Raw genomic sequence first — 20,165 nt, forward strand, 5'->3', positions numbered from 1 at the left:
AGCTGTAAACAACTCTGCAGTTTTTCGTGATCACAGCCAGCGTGGTTGCCACACGCCTGGCATCACCATTTCTTCTGCTATGAGTCTGGAGCAGCAGCACCTCATATTCCGTCTAGGTTGCCTGCAATATAATGGCATAAACGTAGATCTCTCCAATTTATGGTGATTTCCCCCCTCCCCTTCCTCTTTTTCAATTCCCACTCTGACCTCTTACCTCTTTTCACCTGCATATTGCCTCCCACTGATGACACTCCTCCTTCCCTTTATTTTCACCTTCACAAAGTAATGTTCTGCCGCTAAACAATATATTTCACGACCTACGCCAATGACTCTGATTCTCCTGTTATCTGGGTGATCGGAAACCCAGAAGAAAGTCTGCCCGTGGGGATGGGCAACAGGAGCGCTCACACAGAGCGCATGCTCCAGCCCGTCAGCGGGAGCGACTGCGCCTGCGCAGATGAGCCTCGCCGTCATTTTCTCGCCTTTTCCCGCCTTTTTTCCCCCTTTTTCCCTCAGCGCCGATGGCGGCCGAGCTGACGGCGGGAGGTGGTGGTGGCGCCCCCATGCTCAGTGCTCGGTCCGCCCCGCTGCCCAGATACGCCTTCGGGCTCCTGGAGACCCCGCGGAACGCGGTGGCGGGCGAGGGTGGCAGCTCGTCGAGTGGGCGGCCGGAGTCAGCCTTTGCCTCGGGCTCGGGGGCGGCCGGCGGCCTGAGAACGGCGAGCGGCTTCACCCCGAGCGGCAGCGGCAGCAGCAACAAGGCAGTGGGCAGAGGTGTGGTGGCGAACTGGGCGTGGGAATGGGTTGGGTTGGAGTGCAATGGTGGATGTGGGTTTGGGTTAGGTAGGGGCGGTAGGTGTGGGAGTTGATTTGGGTGAAGGTTTTAACGTGGGTTGTTTAGGGGTGGAGGTTGTGTGGGTGTTGGTTTGGGTGAGGGTGTTGGGGTTCTTTTTGGTGGATGTTTGGTTGGGAGGGTGATAGGTGTAGGGATTGATTTGGGGTGGTAAGAGTGCAGACGAAGGCTCTGTCAACCACAATAAGTGGGAAGCTGCATTTCCCTAGACAGAGGTACATTTGAGATTACCTGGAGTGAAAAAAACTCTTCTTCTGAGATGTCTTGGACATGGTGAAAGGGATTTTATCCTCAGACGAAACTTGGTGGGAGGGTGGGAAAAGGTGCAGTCACAGTAGATGTATGAGTCAATGGGGTTATAATAAACATCAGTGCGTAGATTATTAGCTGAGATTGAGAGAGAATCATAGAGTCACAGAACCCTTCAGCCCACTTAATTTGTGCCAAACCATTAATCTGCTTAGTCACATCTACATGCACTGGGACCATACCCTTCCATACCCCTCCCATCCATGTACCTATCCATTTCTCTGAAATGGTGTAATCAATCCCGGAATCCACAGCTCATTCCACACACTCAATACCTTCTGATTGGAGAGGTTCCTCCTCAGGTTCTCCTTAAACATTTCACCTTTCACCCTTAAGTCCTTTTTTAAACAAAGGGGCTTCCCTTCCTCCACTATCAACTCTGCTCCCAAACGCATCTCCCCCATTTCATGCACATCTGCTCTCACTCCACCCTCCTGCCACCCCACTAGGAATAGGGTTCCCCTTGTCCTCACCTACCACCTCACCAGCCTCCGGGTCCAACATATAATTCTCCGTAACTTCTGCCACCTCCAACGGGATCCCACCACTAAGCATATCTTTCCCTCCCCCCACCCCGGCTTTCCGCTAGGATCACTCCCTACGTGACTCCCTTGTCCATTCGTTCCCCCCCCATCCCTCCCCACTGATCTCCCTCCTGGCACTTATCCGTGTAAGCGGAAAAAGTGCTACACATGCCGTTACACTTCCTCCCTTACCACCATTCAAGGCCCCAGACAGTCCTTTCAGGTGAGGCGACACTTCACCTGTGAGTCGGCTGGGGTGATATACTGCGTCCGGTGCTCCCGATGTGTCCTTTTATATATTGGCGAGACCCGACACAGACTGGGAGACCGCTCTGCTGAACATCTATGCTCTGTCCGCCAGAGAAAGCAGGATCCCTCAGTGGCCACACATTTTATGTCTATCCATAGCCCCCTCTACCGTAAAGATGAAGCCACACTCTGGTTGGAGGAACAACACCTTATATTCCGACTGGGTAGCCTCCAACCTGATGGCATGAACATCGACTTCTCAAACTTCCGCTAATGCCCCACCTCCCCCTCGTACCCCATCCGTTATTTATTTATTTATATACACACATTCTTTTTCTCTCTCTCTCCCCTTTTTCTCCCTCTGTCCCTCTCACTATACCCCTTGCCCATCCTCTAGGCTCCCCCCCACTTTTTTTTTTCTCCCTGGGCCTCCTATCCCATGATCCTCTCATATCCCTTTTGCCAATCACCTGTCCAGCTCTTGGTTCCATCCCTCCCCCTCCTGTCTTCTCCTATCATTTTGGATCTCCCCCTCCCCCTCCCACTTTCAAATCTCTTACTAGCTTTTCTTTCAGTTAGGCCTGACATAGGGCCTCGGCCCAAAACGTTGACTGTACCTCTTCCTAGAGATGCTGCCTGGCCTGCTGCATTCACCAGCAACTTTTATGTGTGTTGCTTGAAATTCCAGCATCTGCAGATTTCCTGGTGTTTGCGTTTTTTAAACCACCCTTAGTTCTAGTCTTCAGTCGGCTGGGGTGATACACTGCGTCCGGTGCTCCCGATGTGGCCTTCTATATATTGGCGAGACCCGACGCAGACTGGGAGACCACTTTGCTGAACACCTACGCTCTATCCGCCAGAGAAAGCAGGATCTCCCAGTGGCCACATATTTTAATTCCACATGCCATTCCCATTCTGACATGTCTATCCACGGCCTCCTCTACTGTAAAGATGAAGCCACACTCAGGTTGGAGGAACAACATCTTATATTCCATCTGGATAGCCTCCAACCTGATGGCATGAACATTGACTTCTCTAACTTCCGCTAATGCCCCACCTCCCCCTCGTACCCCATCCATTATTTATTTTTATACACACATTCTTTCTCTCACTCTCCTTTTTCTCCCTCTGTCCCTCTGACTATATCCCTTGCCCATCCTCTGGGTTCCCCCCCCCTGTCTTTCTCCCTGGGCCTCCTGTCCCAAGATCCTCTCATATCCCCTTTGCCAATCACCTGTCCAGCTCTTGGCTCCATCCCTCCCCCTTCTGTCTTCTATCATTTTGGATCTCCCCCTCCCCCTCCCACTTTCAAATCTCTTACTAGCTCTTCCTTCAGTTAGTCCTGACAAGGGGTCTCGGCCTGAAATGTCGACTGTACCTCTTCCTAGAGATGCTGCCTGGCCTGCTGCGTTCACCAGCAACTTTGATGTGTGTTGCTTGACCGTACTGCAAAGTAGGACTAATCAATTTCTTGTACAATTTCAATTATAATATCCCAACTCCTGTACTTAGTACATTGTTTCATGAAGGCCAATGTGACAAAAGCTTTCTTTATGACTCTATCTACCTGTGATGCCATTTAAAAGGAATTATGGATCTGTGTTCCCAAATCCTTCAGCTCTAACACACTCCTCATTGCCCTACTACTCACTGTATAAGACCTTTCCTGTTTGGTTCTTCCAAGCAACATCTTGCACTTGTGTACATTAAATCCAATCTGCCATTTTTCAGACCATTTTTCCAGCTGGTCCAGATCTCATTGCAAGCCATGATAGTCTTCCTCAATCTTGGTGTTATCCACAGATTTGATGATCCAGTTAATCATGTGCTAGTGACACCAGAACTGGAAAGCTTATACTGTTTAATATGTGATGTAGGAGGGAGGGCCAATTGGGTCAGTTGGCTCTCTTCCAGGGAAGGTATGTCCTGTACAGAAGGGATGGTTTGCACCTGAACAGGAGGGGGACAAATATCGTCGCAAGAAGGTTTGTTAATCCTGCATGGTGGGTTTTAAACTAAAGTTGCAGGGGATGGAAACCAGTGTCAGAACAATTAGTGGAGGCAGATGTAAGACCTCCAACAAAGTTAGGAATCAAAAGGTTGAGTATGGTGTGACTAGTATTTTAATGCAAGAAGTATTGTAGGAAAGGCAGATGATAGTGCTGAGGATGAGGTAGCTAGTTTACAAACAGATAATGCATAGTAAGGAGAGGCTGATGACAGGGCAAAATTGCAGTCAGCTGGTCGAGTTGCACAATAAAAGGTGGACAAAATCAAAAAGAGTAAACACAGGACTGGAAGTGTTATATTTGAATGCACGCAGTATACAGAATAAGGTAGATGAACTTGCAGCACAGTTGCGGATTGGCAGGTATGATGTAGGCATCACTGAATCATGGCTGAAAGAAGATTATATCTGGGAGCTTAAAGTGCAAGGATACACATTGTATCAAAAGGACAAGCAGGAAGGCAGAACAGGCAGCATTAATCTGTTGGTAAAAAGTGAAATCAAATCATTAGAAAGAAGTGACATAGGGTTGGAAGATGTTGAATCATTGTGGATAGAGCTAAAGAACTGTAAGGGTAAAAAGAGCTTGATGGGACTTTTATACAGACCCCCAAACAGTAGTAAGGTTGTGGTCTATAAATTGTAATGGAAGATAGAAAATACATGCCAAAAGGTCAATATTACAATAGTTGTAAGGGATTTCAATATGTTGGTAGATTGAGAAAATCATGTTGGTGCTGGATTATAAGAGGGGGAATTTCTAGAGTGACTACGACATGGCTTTTAGGAGCAGCTCATGGTTGAGCACACAAGAGGTTCAGCTGTTCTGGATCGGGTGTTGTGTAATGAACCAGAATTGATTAGAGGGCTTAAGGTAAAAGAACCCTTAGGGGAAGTAATCATGATATGATCGAATTCACCCTGAAATTTGAGGAGGAGAAGTTACAGTCAGATGAATCAGTATTACAGTGGAGTAAAGGGAATTACAGAGACATGAGAGAAGAGTTAGTCAGAATTGTTTGGAAGGGAACATTGGCGGGCATAACGGCAGAGCAGTAATGGCTGCAATTTCTGAAAGCAATTCAAAAGGTACAGGATATGTACATTCCAAAGAGAAACAAGTACTCTTAAGGAAAGATGACGCAACCATGGCTAATAAGAGAGGTCAAAGCCAAAGAATATAATAGAGCAAAAATAGTGTGAAGTTTGAGGATTGGGAAGCTTTTAAAAACTAACAGAAGGCAACTAAAAAAGTAATTAAGAAGATAAAGGTGGAATATGAAAATAAGCCAGCCAATAATATTAAAGAGGATACCAGGAGTTTCTTCAGATACACAAAATGTCAATGAGGGACAAGAGCAGATATTGGAACACTGGAAAATGATGCTAGAGAGGTAGTAATGGGGAACAATGACATGGCAGACAAACTGAATAAGTGTTTTGCATCAGTCTTCACTGTGGAAGACACTAACAGTTTGGTGGAAGCTCCAGGTGTCAAGGGTCATAAAGAGTGTGAAATTACCATTTCTAGGAAGAAGGTTCTTCCTAGAACTGAAATGTCTGAAGGTAGTTAAGTCATCTGGGCCAGATGGTGTACACCCCAGGGTTATGAAAGAGGTGGCTGAAGAGGTTTTTGAGGCATTAGTAAATATCTTACTGAAATCACTAGGTTCTGAATATTTTCAGAAGACTGGAAAATTGCAAATGTCTTTCCACTCTTCAAGAAGGGAGGGAGATAAAAGAAAGGAAACTATAGGCCAGTTAATCTGATATCAGTGGTTGGGAAGATGTTGGAGTCGATTATTATGCTTCGGGGTACTTGGGGGCACATGATAAAATAGGTCGTAGTCAGCATGGTTTCCTCAAGGGAAAATCTTGGCTGACATCTGGAATTCCTTGAAGAAATAACAAGCAGGATAGACAAAGAATCAGTTGATGTTGTGTGCTCGGCCTTTCTCAAGGTGCCACACATGAGCCTGCTTAACAAGCGAGAAACCTATGAGTATGTATTACAGAAAAAATTCTATCATGGATAAAGCAGTGGCTGATTGGCAGGAGGCGAAGAGTGGGAATAAAGGGAGCCTTTTCTGCTTGGCTGCCAGTGACTAGTGTTCCACAGGGGTCTGTGTTGGGACCAATTTTTTTTTACATTATATAGTTTGTCAATAATTTGGTTGATGGAATTGATGCCTTTGTTGCAAAGTTTGCAGACGTTATAAAGATAGCTGGAGGAGCAGGTAGTTTGGAGGAAGTAGAGAGGCTATTGAAGAACAATAGACAATAGGTGCAGGAGTAGGCCATTCGGCTCTTCGAGCCAGCACCGCCATTCACTGTGATCATGGCTGATTATCCACAATCAGTACCCTGTTCCTGCCTTCTCCCCATCTCCCTTGACTCCGCTATCTTTAAGAGCTCTATCTAACTCTTTCTTGAAAGAATCCAGAGAATTGACCTCCACTGCCTTCTGAGGCAGAGCATTCCACAGATCCACAACCCTCTGTGTGAAAAAGTTTTTCCTCAACTCCGTTCTAAATGGTCTACCCCTTATTCTTAAACTGTGGCCTCTGGTTCTGGACTCCCCCAACATTGGGAACATGTTTCCTGACTCTAGTGTGTCCAATTCCTTAATAATCTTACATGTTTCAATCAGATCCCCTCTCATCCTTCTAAATTCCAGTGTATACAAGCCCAGTCTCTCCAATCTTTCAACATATGACATTCCCGCCATCCCTGGAATTAACCCAGTGAACCTCCGCTGCACTCCCTCCACAGCAAGAATGTCCTTCCTCAAATTTGGAGACCAAAACTGCACACGATACTCCAGGTGGGGTCTTACCAGGGCCTTGTACAACTGCAGAAGGACCTCTTTGCTCCTATACTTAACTCCTCTTGTTATGAAGGCCAACATGCCATTAGCTTTCTTCACTGCCTGCTGTACCTGTATGCTTACTTTCGGTGACTGATGAACAAGGACACCCAGATCTCATTGTACTTCCACTTTTCCTAACTTGACACCATTCAGATAGTAATCTGCCTTCCTGTTCTTGCCACCAAAGTGGACAACCTCATATTTATCCACATTAAACTGCATCTGCCCACTCACCCAACCTGTCCAAGTCACCCTGCATTCTCATACTATCCTCCTCACATTTCACACTGTCACCCAGCTTTGTGTCATCTGCAAATTTGCTAATGATACTTTTAATCCCTTCATCCAAATCATTAATGTACATTGTAAATAGCTGCGGTCCCAACACCGAGCCTTGCAGTATCCCACTGCCTGCCATTCTGAAAGGGACCCGTTAATCCCTACTCTTTGTTTCCTGTCTGCCAACCAGTTTTCTATCCATGTCAGTACCCTACCCCCAATGCAATGTGCTCTAATTTTGCCCACTAATCTCCTATGTGGGACCTTATCAAAGGCTTTCTGAAAGTCCAGGTACACTACATCCACTGGCTCTCCCATGTCCATTTTCATAGTTACATCCTCAAAAAATTCCAGAAGATTAGTCAAGCATGATTTCCCCTTCGTAAATCCATGCTGATCCAGACCTGTCCTGCTACTGCTATCCAAATATGGCGCTATTTCATCTTTTATAATTGACTCCAGCACCTTCCCCACCGCTGATGTCAGACTAACTGGTCTATAATTGTCCTGTTTTCCCTCTCCTTCCTTTCTTAAAAAGTGGGATAACATTAGCTACCCTCCAATCCGCAGGAACTGATCCTGAATCTATAGAACATTGGAAAATGATTACTAATGCGTCCACGATTTCTAGAGCCACCTCCTTAAGTGCCCTGGGATGCAGACCATCAGACCCTGGGGATTTATCAGCCTTCAGTCCCATCAGTTTACCCAACACCATTTTCTGCCTAATGTGAATTTCCTCCAGTTCCTCCGTTACCCTAGGTCCTCTGGCCACTGTTACATCTGGGAGATTGTTTGTGTCTTCCCTAGTGAAGACAGATCCAAAGTACCTCTTCAGCTCGTCAGCCATTTCCTTGTTCCCCATAATAATTTCACCCGTTTCTGTCTTCAAAGGTCCAACTTTGGTCTTAACTAATTTTTTCCTCTTCACGTACCTAAAGAGCCTTTTACTATCCTCCTTTATATTCTTGGCTAGCTAACCTTTGTACCTCACCTTTTCCACTCGTATTGCCTTTTTCGTTATCTTCTGTTGCTCCTTAAAAGTCTCCCAGTCCTCTGGCTTCCCGCTCATCCTTGCTATGTTATACTTCCTCTCTTTTATTTGTATACTGTCCTTGACTTCCCTTGTCATCCACTGTCACCCCTTACTCCCCTTAGAATCTTTCTTCCTCTTTGGAATGAACTGATCCTGCACCGTCTGTATTATTCCCAGAAATACCTGCCATTGTTATTCCACTGTCATCCCTGCTAGGGTATCTTTCCAGTCAACTTTGGCTAGCTCCTCCCTCATGGCTCCATAGTCCACTTTGTTCAACTTTAATACTGACACTTCCGATTTTCCCTTCTCCCTCTCAAATTGTAGATTAAAACTTATCATATTATGGTCATTACCTCCTAATGGCTCCTTTACCTTGAGTTCCCTTATCAAATCTGGCTCATTACACAACACTAAATCCAGAATTGCCTTCTCTCTGGTAGGCTCTAATACAAGCTGCTCTAAGAATCCATCTTTGAGGCATTCCACAAACTCCCTTCTTGGGGTCCAGTACCAACCTGGTTTTCCCAGTCTACCTGCATGTTGAAATCCCCCGTAATAACTGTAGTATTACCTTTGCGACATGCCAATTTTAACTCTTGACTTAACTTGCACCCTATATCCAGGCAACTGTTTGGGGGCCTGTAGATAACTCCCATTAGGGTCTTTCTGCCCTTACAGTTTCTCAGTTCTATCCATACTGACTCTACATCTCCAGATTCTATGACCCCCCTTGCAAGTGACTGAATTTCATACCTCACCAGCAGAGCCACCCCACCCCCACTGGCAACCTGTCTGTCCTTTCGATAGGATGTATATCCCTGAATATTCATTTCCCAGCCCTGGTCCTCTTGCAGCTATGTCTCTGTTATTCCCACAACATCATACTTGCCAATTTCCAACTAAGCCTCAAGCTCATCCATTCCGTGCATTCATATATAATATTTTTGATCCATTTAAAGTAATACTTTTACTCCCTTCACCTTTCACATCGATTCCTATTGCACTTGGCCATGCTGTCTGATCCCTTCCTGAGCTTTCTGCCCCGTTAATTCTGTTGTCTTTCTTAACTTTTCTTATTCTCTCTTTCCCTTTAACTCCATCCTTATATTTCCAGTTCGTCCCCTCCCCCCCATTACTTAGTTTAAACACACTCGTGTAGCAGTGACAAACCTGCCTGCCAGAATGCTTGTCCCCCGTCTGTTAAGATGCAACCCGTCCCTTCTGTACAATTCATCCTTACCCCAAAACAGATCCCAGTGGTCCAAAAATCTAAATCCCTGCCTCCCGCACCAGCTGCTCAGCCACACTTTCAGATCCCCTATCTCCCTGTTCCTGCCCTCACCAGCACAAGGAACTGGAAGCAAACCGGAGATAACCACCCTGGACGTCCTGCTTGTCAGCCTTCTTCCGAGTTCTCTGAAGTCACGCTGCAGAATTTCTTTCTTCTTCCTCCCGACGTCGTTTGTGCCGACATGCATCACCACTTCCGGCTGTTCACCTTCACCCTTGAGGATGCCCTGCAATTGGTCTGTGACGTCCTGGATCCTGGCACCAGGGAGGCAACACACCATCCTTAAATCCCGCCTGTTGCCGCAAAAACCCCTTTCTGTACCTCTCCCTAGGGAGTCCCCTACTACCACGGCTCTGCCTGACTTCTGTCTCCTCGGCTTTGTTTCAGCGCCAGTTTTTGACTCGCAGACCTGTCCTCTTCTCAGACTGGCAATGTCTTCTGTCCTGACAGCTTCCAAGAGGGTGAACCTGTTTTCAAAAGGTACATCCCCTGGGGTCTCCTGTATTCCAAGCCTCCATCCCTCCCTCATCATGGCCCCCCCCCCCCCCGGTATCTTCAGTGTAACAATCTCGCTGTAGATCCTGTCCAGAAAACTCTCGTTTCCCGGATGAACCTGAGGTCATCCAGTTGCTTCTGCAGTGCTTCAACACGGTCCTTCAGGAGCTGAACCTGGACACACTTTCCACAATCTCCCCTAGGACTTAGACGGATTAGGAGAATAGGCAAAGAAGTGGCAGATGGAATACAGTGTCTGGACTTTGGTAGAAGGAATGAAAGGGTTGACTATTTTCTAAATAGAGAAAATTCAAAAATCTGAGGTGCAGAGGTACTTGGGAGTCCTTGTGCAGGATTCCCTAGAGGTTAATTTGAAGGTTGGGTCTGTGCTGAGGAAGGCAAATGCAACGTTAGTATTCATTTCAGGAGGACTAATATATAAAAGCAAGGATGTGATGCTGAAACTTGATAAAACACTGTTGAGGCCTCACTTGGAGTATTGAGAGCAGTTCTGAGCCTCTTATCTTAGAAAGGGTGTGCTGACACTGAAGAAGGTTCAAAGGAAGTTCAGGAAAATGATTCCAGGATAGAATGCATTTCACGACTCTTGGCCTGTATTCATTAGAATTCATAAGAATGAGGAGTGACCTAATTGAAACCTATCGAATGGTGAAAGGCCTTGATAGAGTGGATGTGGAGAAAATGTTTCCTGTGGTGGGAGAGTCTAAGATCAGAGGACAAAGGCTCAGAATACAGGGGCATCCTTTTAGAACAGAGATGAGGGATTTCTTTAGGCAGGGGGTGGTGAATCTGTCTAATTGGTTGCCACAGGTGGCTGTGGAGGACATGTCTTTACATATATTTGTCCTTTTCTATCCTTTTACTCAGTATATCTGTGGAACCTTTAAAGATTCTCTGTCACTTTGTCTGCACGAGTAATCTCATGGCTTCTTCTAGCCCTCCTGATTTCCTTCTGAAGTGTTCTCTTGCATTTCTTATACTCCTCAAGTACCTCATTTGTTCCTGCCTGCCTCTACCTGCTAGGCACCTCCTTTGTTTTAACTCGGGCCTCAATAGCTCCCAAAAATCAGATTTCCCTAAACCTCTTAATCTTGCCTTTTATTCTGATGGGAACATACAGACTCTGTACTCTCAAAATTTCAGGTTTGAAGTCCTCCCAATTACAGCTTTGACAGTGAACAACCTTTCCCAATCCACACTTGCTGTAACCTTTCTGATAGCACAAAAATCAGGCATTCTCCAATTTAGAATCTCAACCCGAGGATGAGACCTATCCTTTTCCATAATTACCTTGAAACAAATACATTATTGTCACTAGATGTAAAGTGTTCTTCTGCACAAACTTCTGTCACCTGCCCAGTCTCATTCACTAATAACAGATAAGGTATTGCACTCTTGAGTTGGAACTTCTACATACCGAGTAAGGAAACTTTCCTGAACACATCTGGCAAACTCTTTTCCATTCAGCCCTTTTACAGTATATGAGTTCTAGTAAATTTGTGGAAAGTTAAAATCACCTACTATAACATTATGTTTCTTGCAACGGTCTACAATCTCTACAGATTTTCTCCTTGAACTCCCTCGGACTTAGATGGGCTGTAATTATGTGGTCATAATTTCCCTATTCTTCAGTTCTACCCATAAATCCTCACCAGACGAGCTGTCCAGTCTGTCCTGACTAAGTACTGCTGTGACATTTTCCCTGACCACTTTAATCCTTCCAACTCTATCACATCTAAAACAACAGAACTCTGGAACATTGAGCTGGCAATTTTGGACAATTCTTCTAACCCTCTGCAAGCAATCTTGGCTGAACAGTGGACCACTTTTAGTGATAGAGCCAACCTGCAGCGGGGAAGTGATGACCCCCTCCTGTTGGACTGTTTGAGGTAACTCATATTCTATTCTTTCTTCCTTCTCTTCTAATATTTGTATATCTGTGCGCTTGTAATGCTACTGTGACACTGTAATTTCCTTTGGGATCAATAAAATATCTATCTACATATCTGTTAGTCCTGCCCCCTCATTCAACCAACTCCACTGATGTCTACAATGTCAGAATTCCACATGTCCTAAGCTCATTCACTTTTCCTACAACACCCCATGTATTGAAATATTTGCAGTTCAGAACTTTAATACCTCCATGCTCAACCTTTTGATTCTCATTTTTGTATAGAAGTTTAACAACATCTTTCACCACAACCACCACACTATTTCTTTGGTGGTCTGGTTCCCATCCCCTTGCAGCTCTAGTTTAACCCATCCCCTTGTGTGCATAAGAACATACGAACATAAGAAATAGGAGCAGGAGTAGGCCATTTGGCCCATTGAGCCTGTTAAGCCATTCAATAAGATCATGCTTGATCTGGCCATGGTCTCATCTCCACCTACCTGCCTTTTCCCCATAACCCTTAATTCCACTACGATGTAAAAATCTATCCAACCTTGTCTTAAGTATATTTACTGAGGTAGTCTCCACTGCTTCATTGGGCAGAGAATTCCACAGATTCACCACTCTGGGAAAAGTATTTCCTCCTCATCTCCATCCTAAATCTACTGCCCCAAATCTTGAGGCTATATCCCCTAGTTCTAGTCTCTCCTACCAGTGGAAACAACTTTCCTGCCTCTATCTTATCTATCTCTTTCACAATTTAATTTGTTTCTATATGATCTCCTCTCAATCTAATGAATTCCGGCAAATACAGTCCCAGGCGACTGAATCTCTCCTCGTAGTCTAATCCCTTCATCTCTGGAATCAACCTAGTGAACCTTTTCTGCACCGCCTCCAAAGCCAGTATATCCTTTTTCAAATAAGGAGACCAGAACTGCATGCAGTACTCCAGGTGTGGCCTCACCAGTACACTGTACAGTTGCAGCATAACCTCCCTGCTGTTAAATTCAATCCCTCTAGTAATGAAGGCCAACATTCCATTTGCCTTTTTGATAGCCTGCTGCACCTACTAACCAACCTTTTGTGATTCGTGCACAAGCACTCCCAAGTCCCTCTGCACAACAGCATGCTGCAATTTTTTACCATTTAAATAATAATCTGCTCTTTCATTTTTCTTTGCAAAGTGGATGACCTTGCATTTATCAACGTATTCCATCTGCCAGACTCTTGCCCACTCACTTCTCCTATCTGTATCTCTGCAGACTCTCCGTATCTTCTGCACGATTTGCTTTTCCATTCAATTTAGTATCATCAGCAAACTTAGATACACTACACTTGGCCCCCTCTTCCAGATTGTTAATGTATATCATGAACAGCTGCGGGCCCAGCACCGACCCTTGCAGCACACCGTTCACTACTGATTGCCAACCGGAGTAACACCCACGTATCCCAACTCTGCTTTCTATTTAACCAATCCTCTATCCATGCTCATACATCACCCTCAACTCTATGCATCCTTATGGATGAGTCTTTTATGTGGCACCTTATCGAATGCCTTCTGGAAATCCAAATAAATAACATCCATCTGTTTTCCTCTATCCACTGTGCTCGTTATATTCTCAAAGAGCAGGACCTGCCTTTGCTGAAACCATGCCGTGTCTGCCTGATAGATCCATTTCTTTCCAGATGCCTCGCTATTTCTTTAATGATAGCTTCGAGTATTTTTCCAACTACACATGTTAAATTAACTGGCCTTTAGTTACCTGCCTTTTGCCTACATCATTTTTTGAACAGTGGCGTGACATTTGACACTTCCCAATCTGCCGGGACCTGCCCAGAGTAAGGAGAATTTTGGTAAATCATCACCATAGCCTCTACTATTAACTTCTGCCATTTCTTTCAGTGCTCTGGGATGCATTCCATCAGGTCTAGGGGACTTACCTATCTTCAGGGGAATTAAGGGTTATGGGGAAAAGGCAGGTACGTGAAGGTGAGTCCATGGCCTGATCAGCCCTGATCTTATTGAATGGCAGAGCAGGCTCAACGGTCCAGATGGCTGACCCTTGCTCCTATTTCTTATGCTCTTATGTTTATATTCAGCCTACAAGTTTACTCAGCACTACCTCTTTAGCGGTAGCTATTGTACCAGGGTCCTCACCTCCCATCGCACCCATAACTTCTCTTTGGCATGTTAGATGCGGCCTCCGCTGAGAAGACCAACACAAAATAGTCACTCAAAGCCTTGAACATTTCCTCATTACCCAATATCAATTCTCACTTCTGGTCCTCCAAGGGGCATACATTCACTTTAGCTACCCTTTTCCACTTTATATACTTATAAAAAATTTTTACTACCTGTTTTTATATTTTGTGCTAGTTTATTTTCATAATCTAGCTTCGCTTTCGTTATTGCTCACTTAATGGTATTTGTTGCTGTTTAAAGTTTTCCCAATCATCCAGTTTTCCATTACTCTTGGTGACTTTGTATGCACGAACTTTTAGTTTGATGCCTTCTTTTATTTTCTTAGTTATCCAAGGCTGGCTCTCCCCACCCTTACTGTCCTTGCTTTCAACTGGAATATACTTCTGCTGAGCACCATGAAAAATCCATTGGTACAGCTCCCTCCTTCCCCAATACTGGTGCCTATTTCCCATGAATCCAAACCCACTTCTCCCGCACCTATCCTTGAGCTATGCATTTAACTCTCTAATGTTTTTGACCCTATGCCAATTCGCACGTGGCTCAGGTAGTAATCCAGAAATTACTTCCTTTTTGGTTCTGCTCTTTAATTTAGTTCCTAGATGTTCAAATTCCCTCAGCAGAACCTCTTTCATTATTCTACCTATGTCGTTGCTACCCACATGGACCATCACAACTGGATCTTTCCCCTCCCACTGCAAATTCCTCTGAGGGTCAGATAAGATGTCCAGAACCCAGGCACCAGGCTGGCAATGCAGCCTTTGGGACACTCTTATCTTCGCGATAGAGAACTCTATTGTCTTATCACCATGAGTATACTACCTTCAGTTACCACTACATTTCTCTTCTTTCCCCCCTCTTGAATGGTTCCCTGAACTACGGTGCCATAGTTAAGTTGCTCATCCTTCCTACAGCCCTCACTGTCATCCACACAGGGAGCAAAAATCTCAGACCTGTTGGACAAGCTCAAGGTTTGAGGCTCCTCTAGCACTGTCTCTTGGATTCTACTACCCGCCTCACTCGCAGTCACACCCTCTTGTTCCTGACACATACTGAATTTGAGGCAGTTAACCTAATGGGTGTGGCTACCTCCTGAAACAGAGAATCCAGGGAACTCTCCCCTTCCCTGATGTGCTGCAGTGTTTGAAGCTCAGATTGTAGGTCATCAACTTTGAGCTTGAGTTGCCAACTCTTGCTGCAGATGTGGTCACCAGGAACCACAATGGGGTCCACCAGCTCCCACATCATGCAGCGACAGCACATCACCAGATCTTGCATCATCCCTTTATTTAATTACCTGTAATTTAGTGACTTTTTATTCAACCACTACAAAACCCTTACTTCCTACTTAGCTGTGCCTCCTCGCCAAACCCACTCCTACACTGCTCCCCTCACAATGGCCACTCTGCTTTGACCCTGCTTTACTTCTATTTGCTCCTGCAAATGAATCGCCGCTAATGCTCCTTTTTTAAACTCTTCTCCCTGACCTGTGCGAAGCTCACTCTCTCTGCGAATTTATTGGTCCGCCGCTAATGAACTTAGGAAGCTTACTTTTAAGAAAATGTTTTAGGTATTTTTGGAATTTATTCATGATTTTGTTGATTTCAATTTTGACAGAATCGTACTTTGGTGATAGGAGTTCAAATGCAGGAAATAGAAGCGAGTTTACAGCTACCTCAGCTCAGAGCAGCTCCTCATTCAAGGGCTTTGATGAAACCAAAATTCGGAAGTCTCCTGTGTCCACCACCAGCAGCAGCCACAATACAAGACCAGCTTGCAAGCTTCGCACTCCACAAACTAGTCACTCAGGTTCACTGATGCTGATCTTAGTTTTAATCTTCAATTGCATAAGAATTGAAATATACTCAGTGCTCAGTGGTACATAAAGTGTGCCTGTCTTCAAATACACTCAATGACAACTTGCTTCCTGTACCTAATCAAGACCATCCACAGAACTGCTGCTCAGTAGAAAGAGTCATAGAAAAGTACAGCACAGAAACAGGCCCTTTGGTCCTTCTGGTCCACCCAACCATTTAAACTGCCTAGTCCCATTGACTTGCTCCAGGACCATTGCTCTGCATACCTCTCCCATCCAAGTACCTCTCCAAACTTCTGTTAAACATTGAAATTGAGCTCACATCCACCACTTGTGTTGGCAGTTTGTTCCACATTGTCATGATCCTCAGAGTGAAGAAGTTTCCCCTCATATTTCCCTTAAACATTATACCTTTCACCCTTAACCCATGACCTCCAGTTGTAGTCCCAATCAACTTTTTTTGTTTTTTGCGCTATTCTCTGTAAACTCTAGAGATTGTTGTGCACGAAAATCCAAGAAGATCAGTTTCTGAGATACTCAAACCACCCCTTCTGCCACCATCATTCCACAGTCAAAGACACTTAGATCACATTTGTTCCCCATACTGATGTTTGGCCTGAACAACAACTGAATCTCTTGACCACATCTGCATGCTTCTGTGCGTTGAGTTGCTGTCACATGACAGCCTGATTGGATATTTGCATTAACAAGCAGGTGTACCCAATAAAATGGCCACTGAGTATAGTTTCATTATTTATTTATTTATTGTGATGAAGTTGTGGACTAGGCCCCTTCTGACTCTTTAAGCCATGCAACCCAGCAATCCCTGATTTAATCCGAGCCTAATCACAGGACAATTTGCAATAACCAATTAACCTACCAGCTGATGTCTCTCTTTGACGTTGGGAGGAAACTAAAGTACCTGGAGGGAACGCATACAGTCATGGGGTGAATGTACAAACTCATTGCATACAGCGGTGGGAATTGAACCCGGATCACTGATGCTACAAAGCAAAGTGCTGACCACTATACTACTGTGCTGCTGTAAAGTACTTTGGGGTTTCCTGAAAAGAAAACCTCATGGGGAGCCCATACAGAGGGGAATAAATGTTCGGTGTTAAATGCACTGGAGTATCCTAAGGTTGTGTGTTACATGTGGGCGATGAGGAAGAGGAAAGAACAGCTTGGTTTATCAAGAAGCTACACATAATTTTGAATGACTGTGGATCACTTTCTGGAAAAATCTTGCTTTAGCTATCTTGCGAAAAGCTGAAGAGAGAATTCTTTTTAATGTATATCCACATTTAGTCAGTGAATATGGAAGTTGAAGTCCAATGATCAAGGCTACTTGTTCAGTGTATCAAGGCATTGGAGGCCCAATGCCCATGAGTCCAGGCCAGGGACTGGAGGTTGTAGATACGGAGGTGGCCTGTATTAAAGTTGGAGGCCTGTCTGTGGGCTTGATTGGGTGAGAGGGAGAAAAGGTGCTTGTTTTGCTTTGTTTGTTATGCTGTTGCTGTTGCTTGTGTTCTGCTGAAGGTACTACTGAGAAGACACACCTGGAGGAAATTTGTTCAAGAGGGAGTTGCGCTGCCTGAGAATGAACTCTGCTGTGCTGCAGAGAACAAGCAGCAGATGGGAAAGGAGAGACAGAACAATCAAAAAACCCAGGCACTAACCACAGCCACCACTTACTCTTGCCCACACTGTACCAGAATATGTGGATTCTGGATTGGACCTCGAGGAATTACAGCCTAAGAAAACACCAGGACCTGATCAAATACTAGCTATGATTCTAAAGAGTTGTGCTTCCAGTCTAGCTCCTGTTTTGCAAAAGATATTCCAGAAGTCTATTGATACTGGGACATTACTAGACAATTGGTTGAAAGTGAATGTTGTTCCAATTTATAGGAAGGGCGAGTGTACAGACTAGTTTCACTCACTTCCATCTCTTGTAAAATTCTTGAACATATTATTCACCATCACATTATGGACCATCTAGACAGACACAATGCTCTTACTCACCATCAACATGGATTCCGTCAGGACAGATCTTGTGACATGCAAATTGCAGGGTTGATCAACGATTTAGCAAAGATCCTTGACAAGTTAGAGCCAAGCAGACTTGATCATACTCGACTTCAGTAAGGCATTTGACACGGTCCCCCACCAGAGATTGCTACGTAAGCTTGAACATGTGGGCATTAACAACAGCATTCTACATTGGTTAAACATGTTCCTTACCAACAGACAGCAACATGTGCTTTTTGAGGGGGCAGAGTCCCCTGAATCTCCAGTAACATACAGAGTGCCCCAGGGGACCGTGTTGGGACCCTTACTTTTTCTCATTTACATCAACGACTTGCCAAATGTAGTCAAGTCCAAAGTCAGACTTTTTGCAGATGACTGCATAATCTACCGTGAGATGAAAAATGACCAAGATGCTCAACTGCTGCAAAGTGATATTGATTCATTGTGTCAATGGGAGTCTCAATGGCAAATGTCCTTTAACTCATCTAAATGTTATGCTATGCATGTCAGTCGCAAAGTTAAACCAATCAACAAACATAGGACATGAATGGACAGATCCTTGAAACAGTCACCTACCACCCATATCTTGGTGTTGAAATTAGCAAGGATCTTAATTGGTCATCCCACATCAATCAGATTACAGCCAAAGCAAATAAAATGCTGGGTATCCTGAGAAGAAACCTCCACTCATGTAGTAAACCCATCAAGGACATGGCATATAAGACACTCATCCGTCCAAAGCTTGAGTATTGCTCAGCCATATGGGATCCCCATCAAGCTAACAGTAAGAAGTACATCGAAAAAATCCAATGCTGTGCTGCTCGCTTTGTGTTAAAAGATTACAGCAGGAAATCCAGTGTCTCCAACATGCTCTCTAACCTTCAGTGGGAACCACTTGAAAACTGACGTATTAAACTATGGTTAATTTTTATTTTCAAAGTTCACAACATCACTCCATTTGTCACAGGGTCAGTTCAACTAGACAGCAAACTGGACCTCACATATTGGAAACTCCTTCATTCAATAAGATTTGCTACCAGTACTCCCTCTACCCAAGATCAACAAGAGTGGAATCTTCTGCTGCCAGACCTGCGCAGTATTTCTGACATTAATATTTTTAAAGATAGACTCAAATCAAATCGATTTAGAGGATCTAGTCAAAAAAGCTTACTTTACAAATTAACTCCCACCGTCGTCCACACGGACTGTGCGTTATAACAGCCATTCGGCAGTGCTTGCGCAGTACCAAGCAGAAGCAGAGTACCCCACAGCCACCTGAGGACCCACCAGTAGACAACTTAGAAGAACATCATATTCAGTTTGAGCGACTGCGACTGCTATGTTGGAACTAGAATGTGTGGTGACATTTGCCCCTAGCGCATCCTTGGATGTGTTAGTTCTCGCAAGCAGCACACTTCTTCATGCAAACACAAGGAAATCTTCACCAGCAACTTTTATGTGTGTTGCGTGACACTTCTTCACTATATGTTTCGGTTACACATAATGAATAGATAAATCTAAATCTGAATTCAAAAATGTTTGATCAATAGCCCACATTTGAATTGAATTCCTTCCTGTTTGTTTTGTTTTTTTTATTGACTGATACTGTAAGTTTGTAGAGTGTACTGCAGATAATATTATTTCTGTACTAGAATCTGAATTCCTTCATGTGTTTTTGTACAGTTCCTTCATCTTCTGCAGTCTCCGTTCATGTTGCCTCAGTAATTGTAGCCGTGGTAGAGGGACGTGGGCTTGCCCGTGGTGAAATAGGAATGGCCAGCATTGACCTGAAGAGTCCAGAACTAATATTATCCCAGTTTTCAGACAACTCCACATATGCTAAGGTAATAAATAAAGATTTTGGTTTTTATTTAATAATGATTAGATTTTCAATGACTTGTGGGAGATGTTGAACTGTTACCATCTCACAGTTGTGCACACAGCTGCTATTTGGTTCTTGAAGTGAACCAACCTAGTGTCTACCCAGACAGTGCAACAAAGAATGGGCAATAAGCATGACACTGTTGGGATGGCTGCAAATGTTTACTTCCAGAATCTTGGATCTGCTGTTCAGTAATCTGAAATATTAAACAGGAACGTGAGCAGGAGTTTCTTCACTCACAAGGTGGTAAGAGTGTGGAACGAGCTGCCAGCACAAGCGGTGGATGTGGGTTTAATTGCAACATTTAAAAAAAGTTTTTGGACAAGTATATGGATGGGAAGGGTATGGAGGGCTATGAGTCAGGTGTAGGTTGATGGGACTAGGCAGACTAACCCTTTGGCATGGACT

The 20,165-nt window shown here is 44.5% G+C and overlaps 1 protein-coding gene across 1 annotated transcript in view; it reads left to right on the forward strand.

Annotated features, from left to right (window-relative positions):
- The first annotated feature begins 521 nt into the window (after window positions 1-521).
- Window positions 522-20,165, forward strand: part of msh4 (mutS homolog 4) — a 249,548-nt gene continuing 229,904 nt past the window's right edge. Inside the window, exons 1-2 of the mRNA XM_072274791.1 lie at window positions 522-774; window positions 19,559-19,719. Coding sequence (XP_072130892.1) covers window positions 522-774; window positions 19,559-19,719 — 414 coding nt within the window. The remainder of the gene's footprint in view (window positions 775-19,558; window positions 19,720-20,165) is intronic.

The sequence above is a fragment of the Mobula birostris genome, chromosome 12, assembly GCF_030028105.1.
Source record: "Mobula birostris isolate sMobBir1 chromosome 12, sMobBir1.hap1, whole genome shotgun sequence".
Classification (NCBI taxonomy): Eukaryota; Metazoa; Chordata; class Chondrichthyes; order Myliobatiformes; family Myliobatidae; genus Mobula; species Mobula birostris.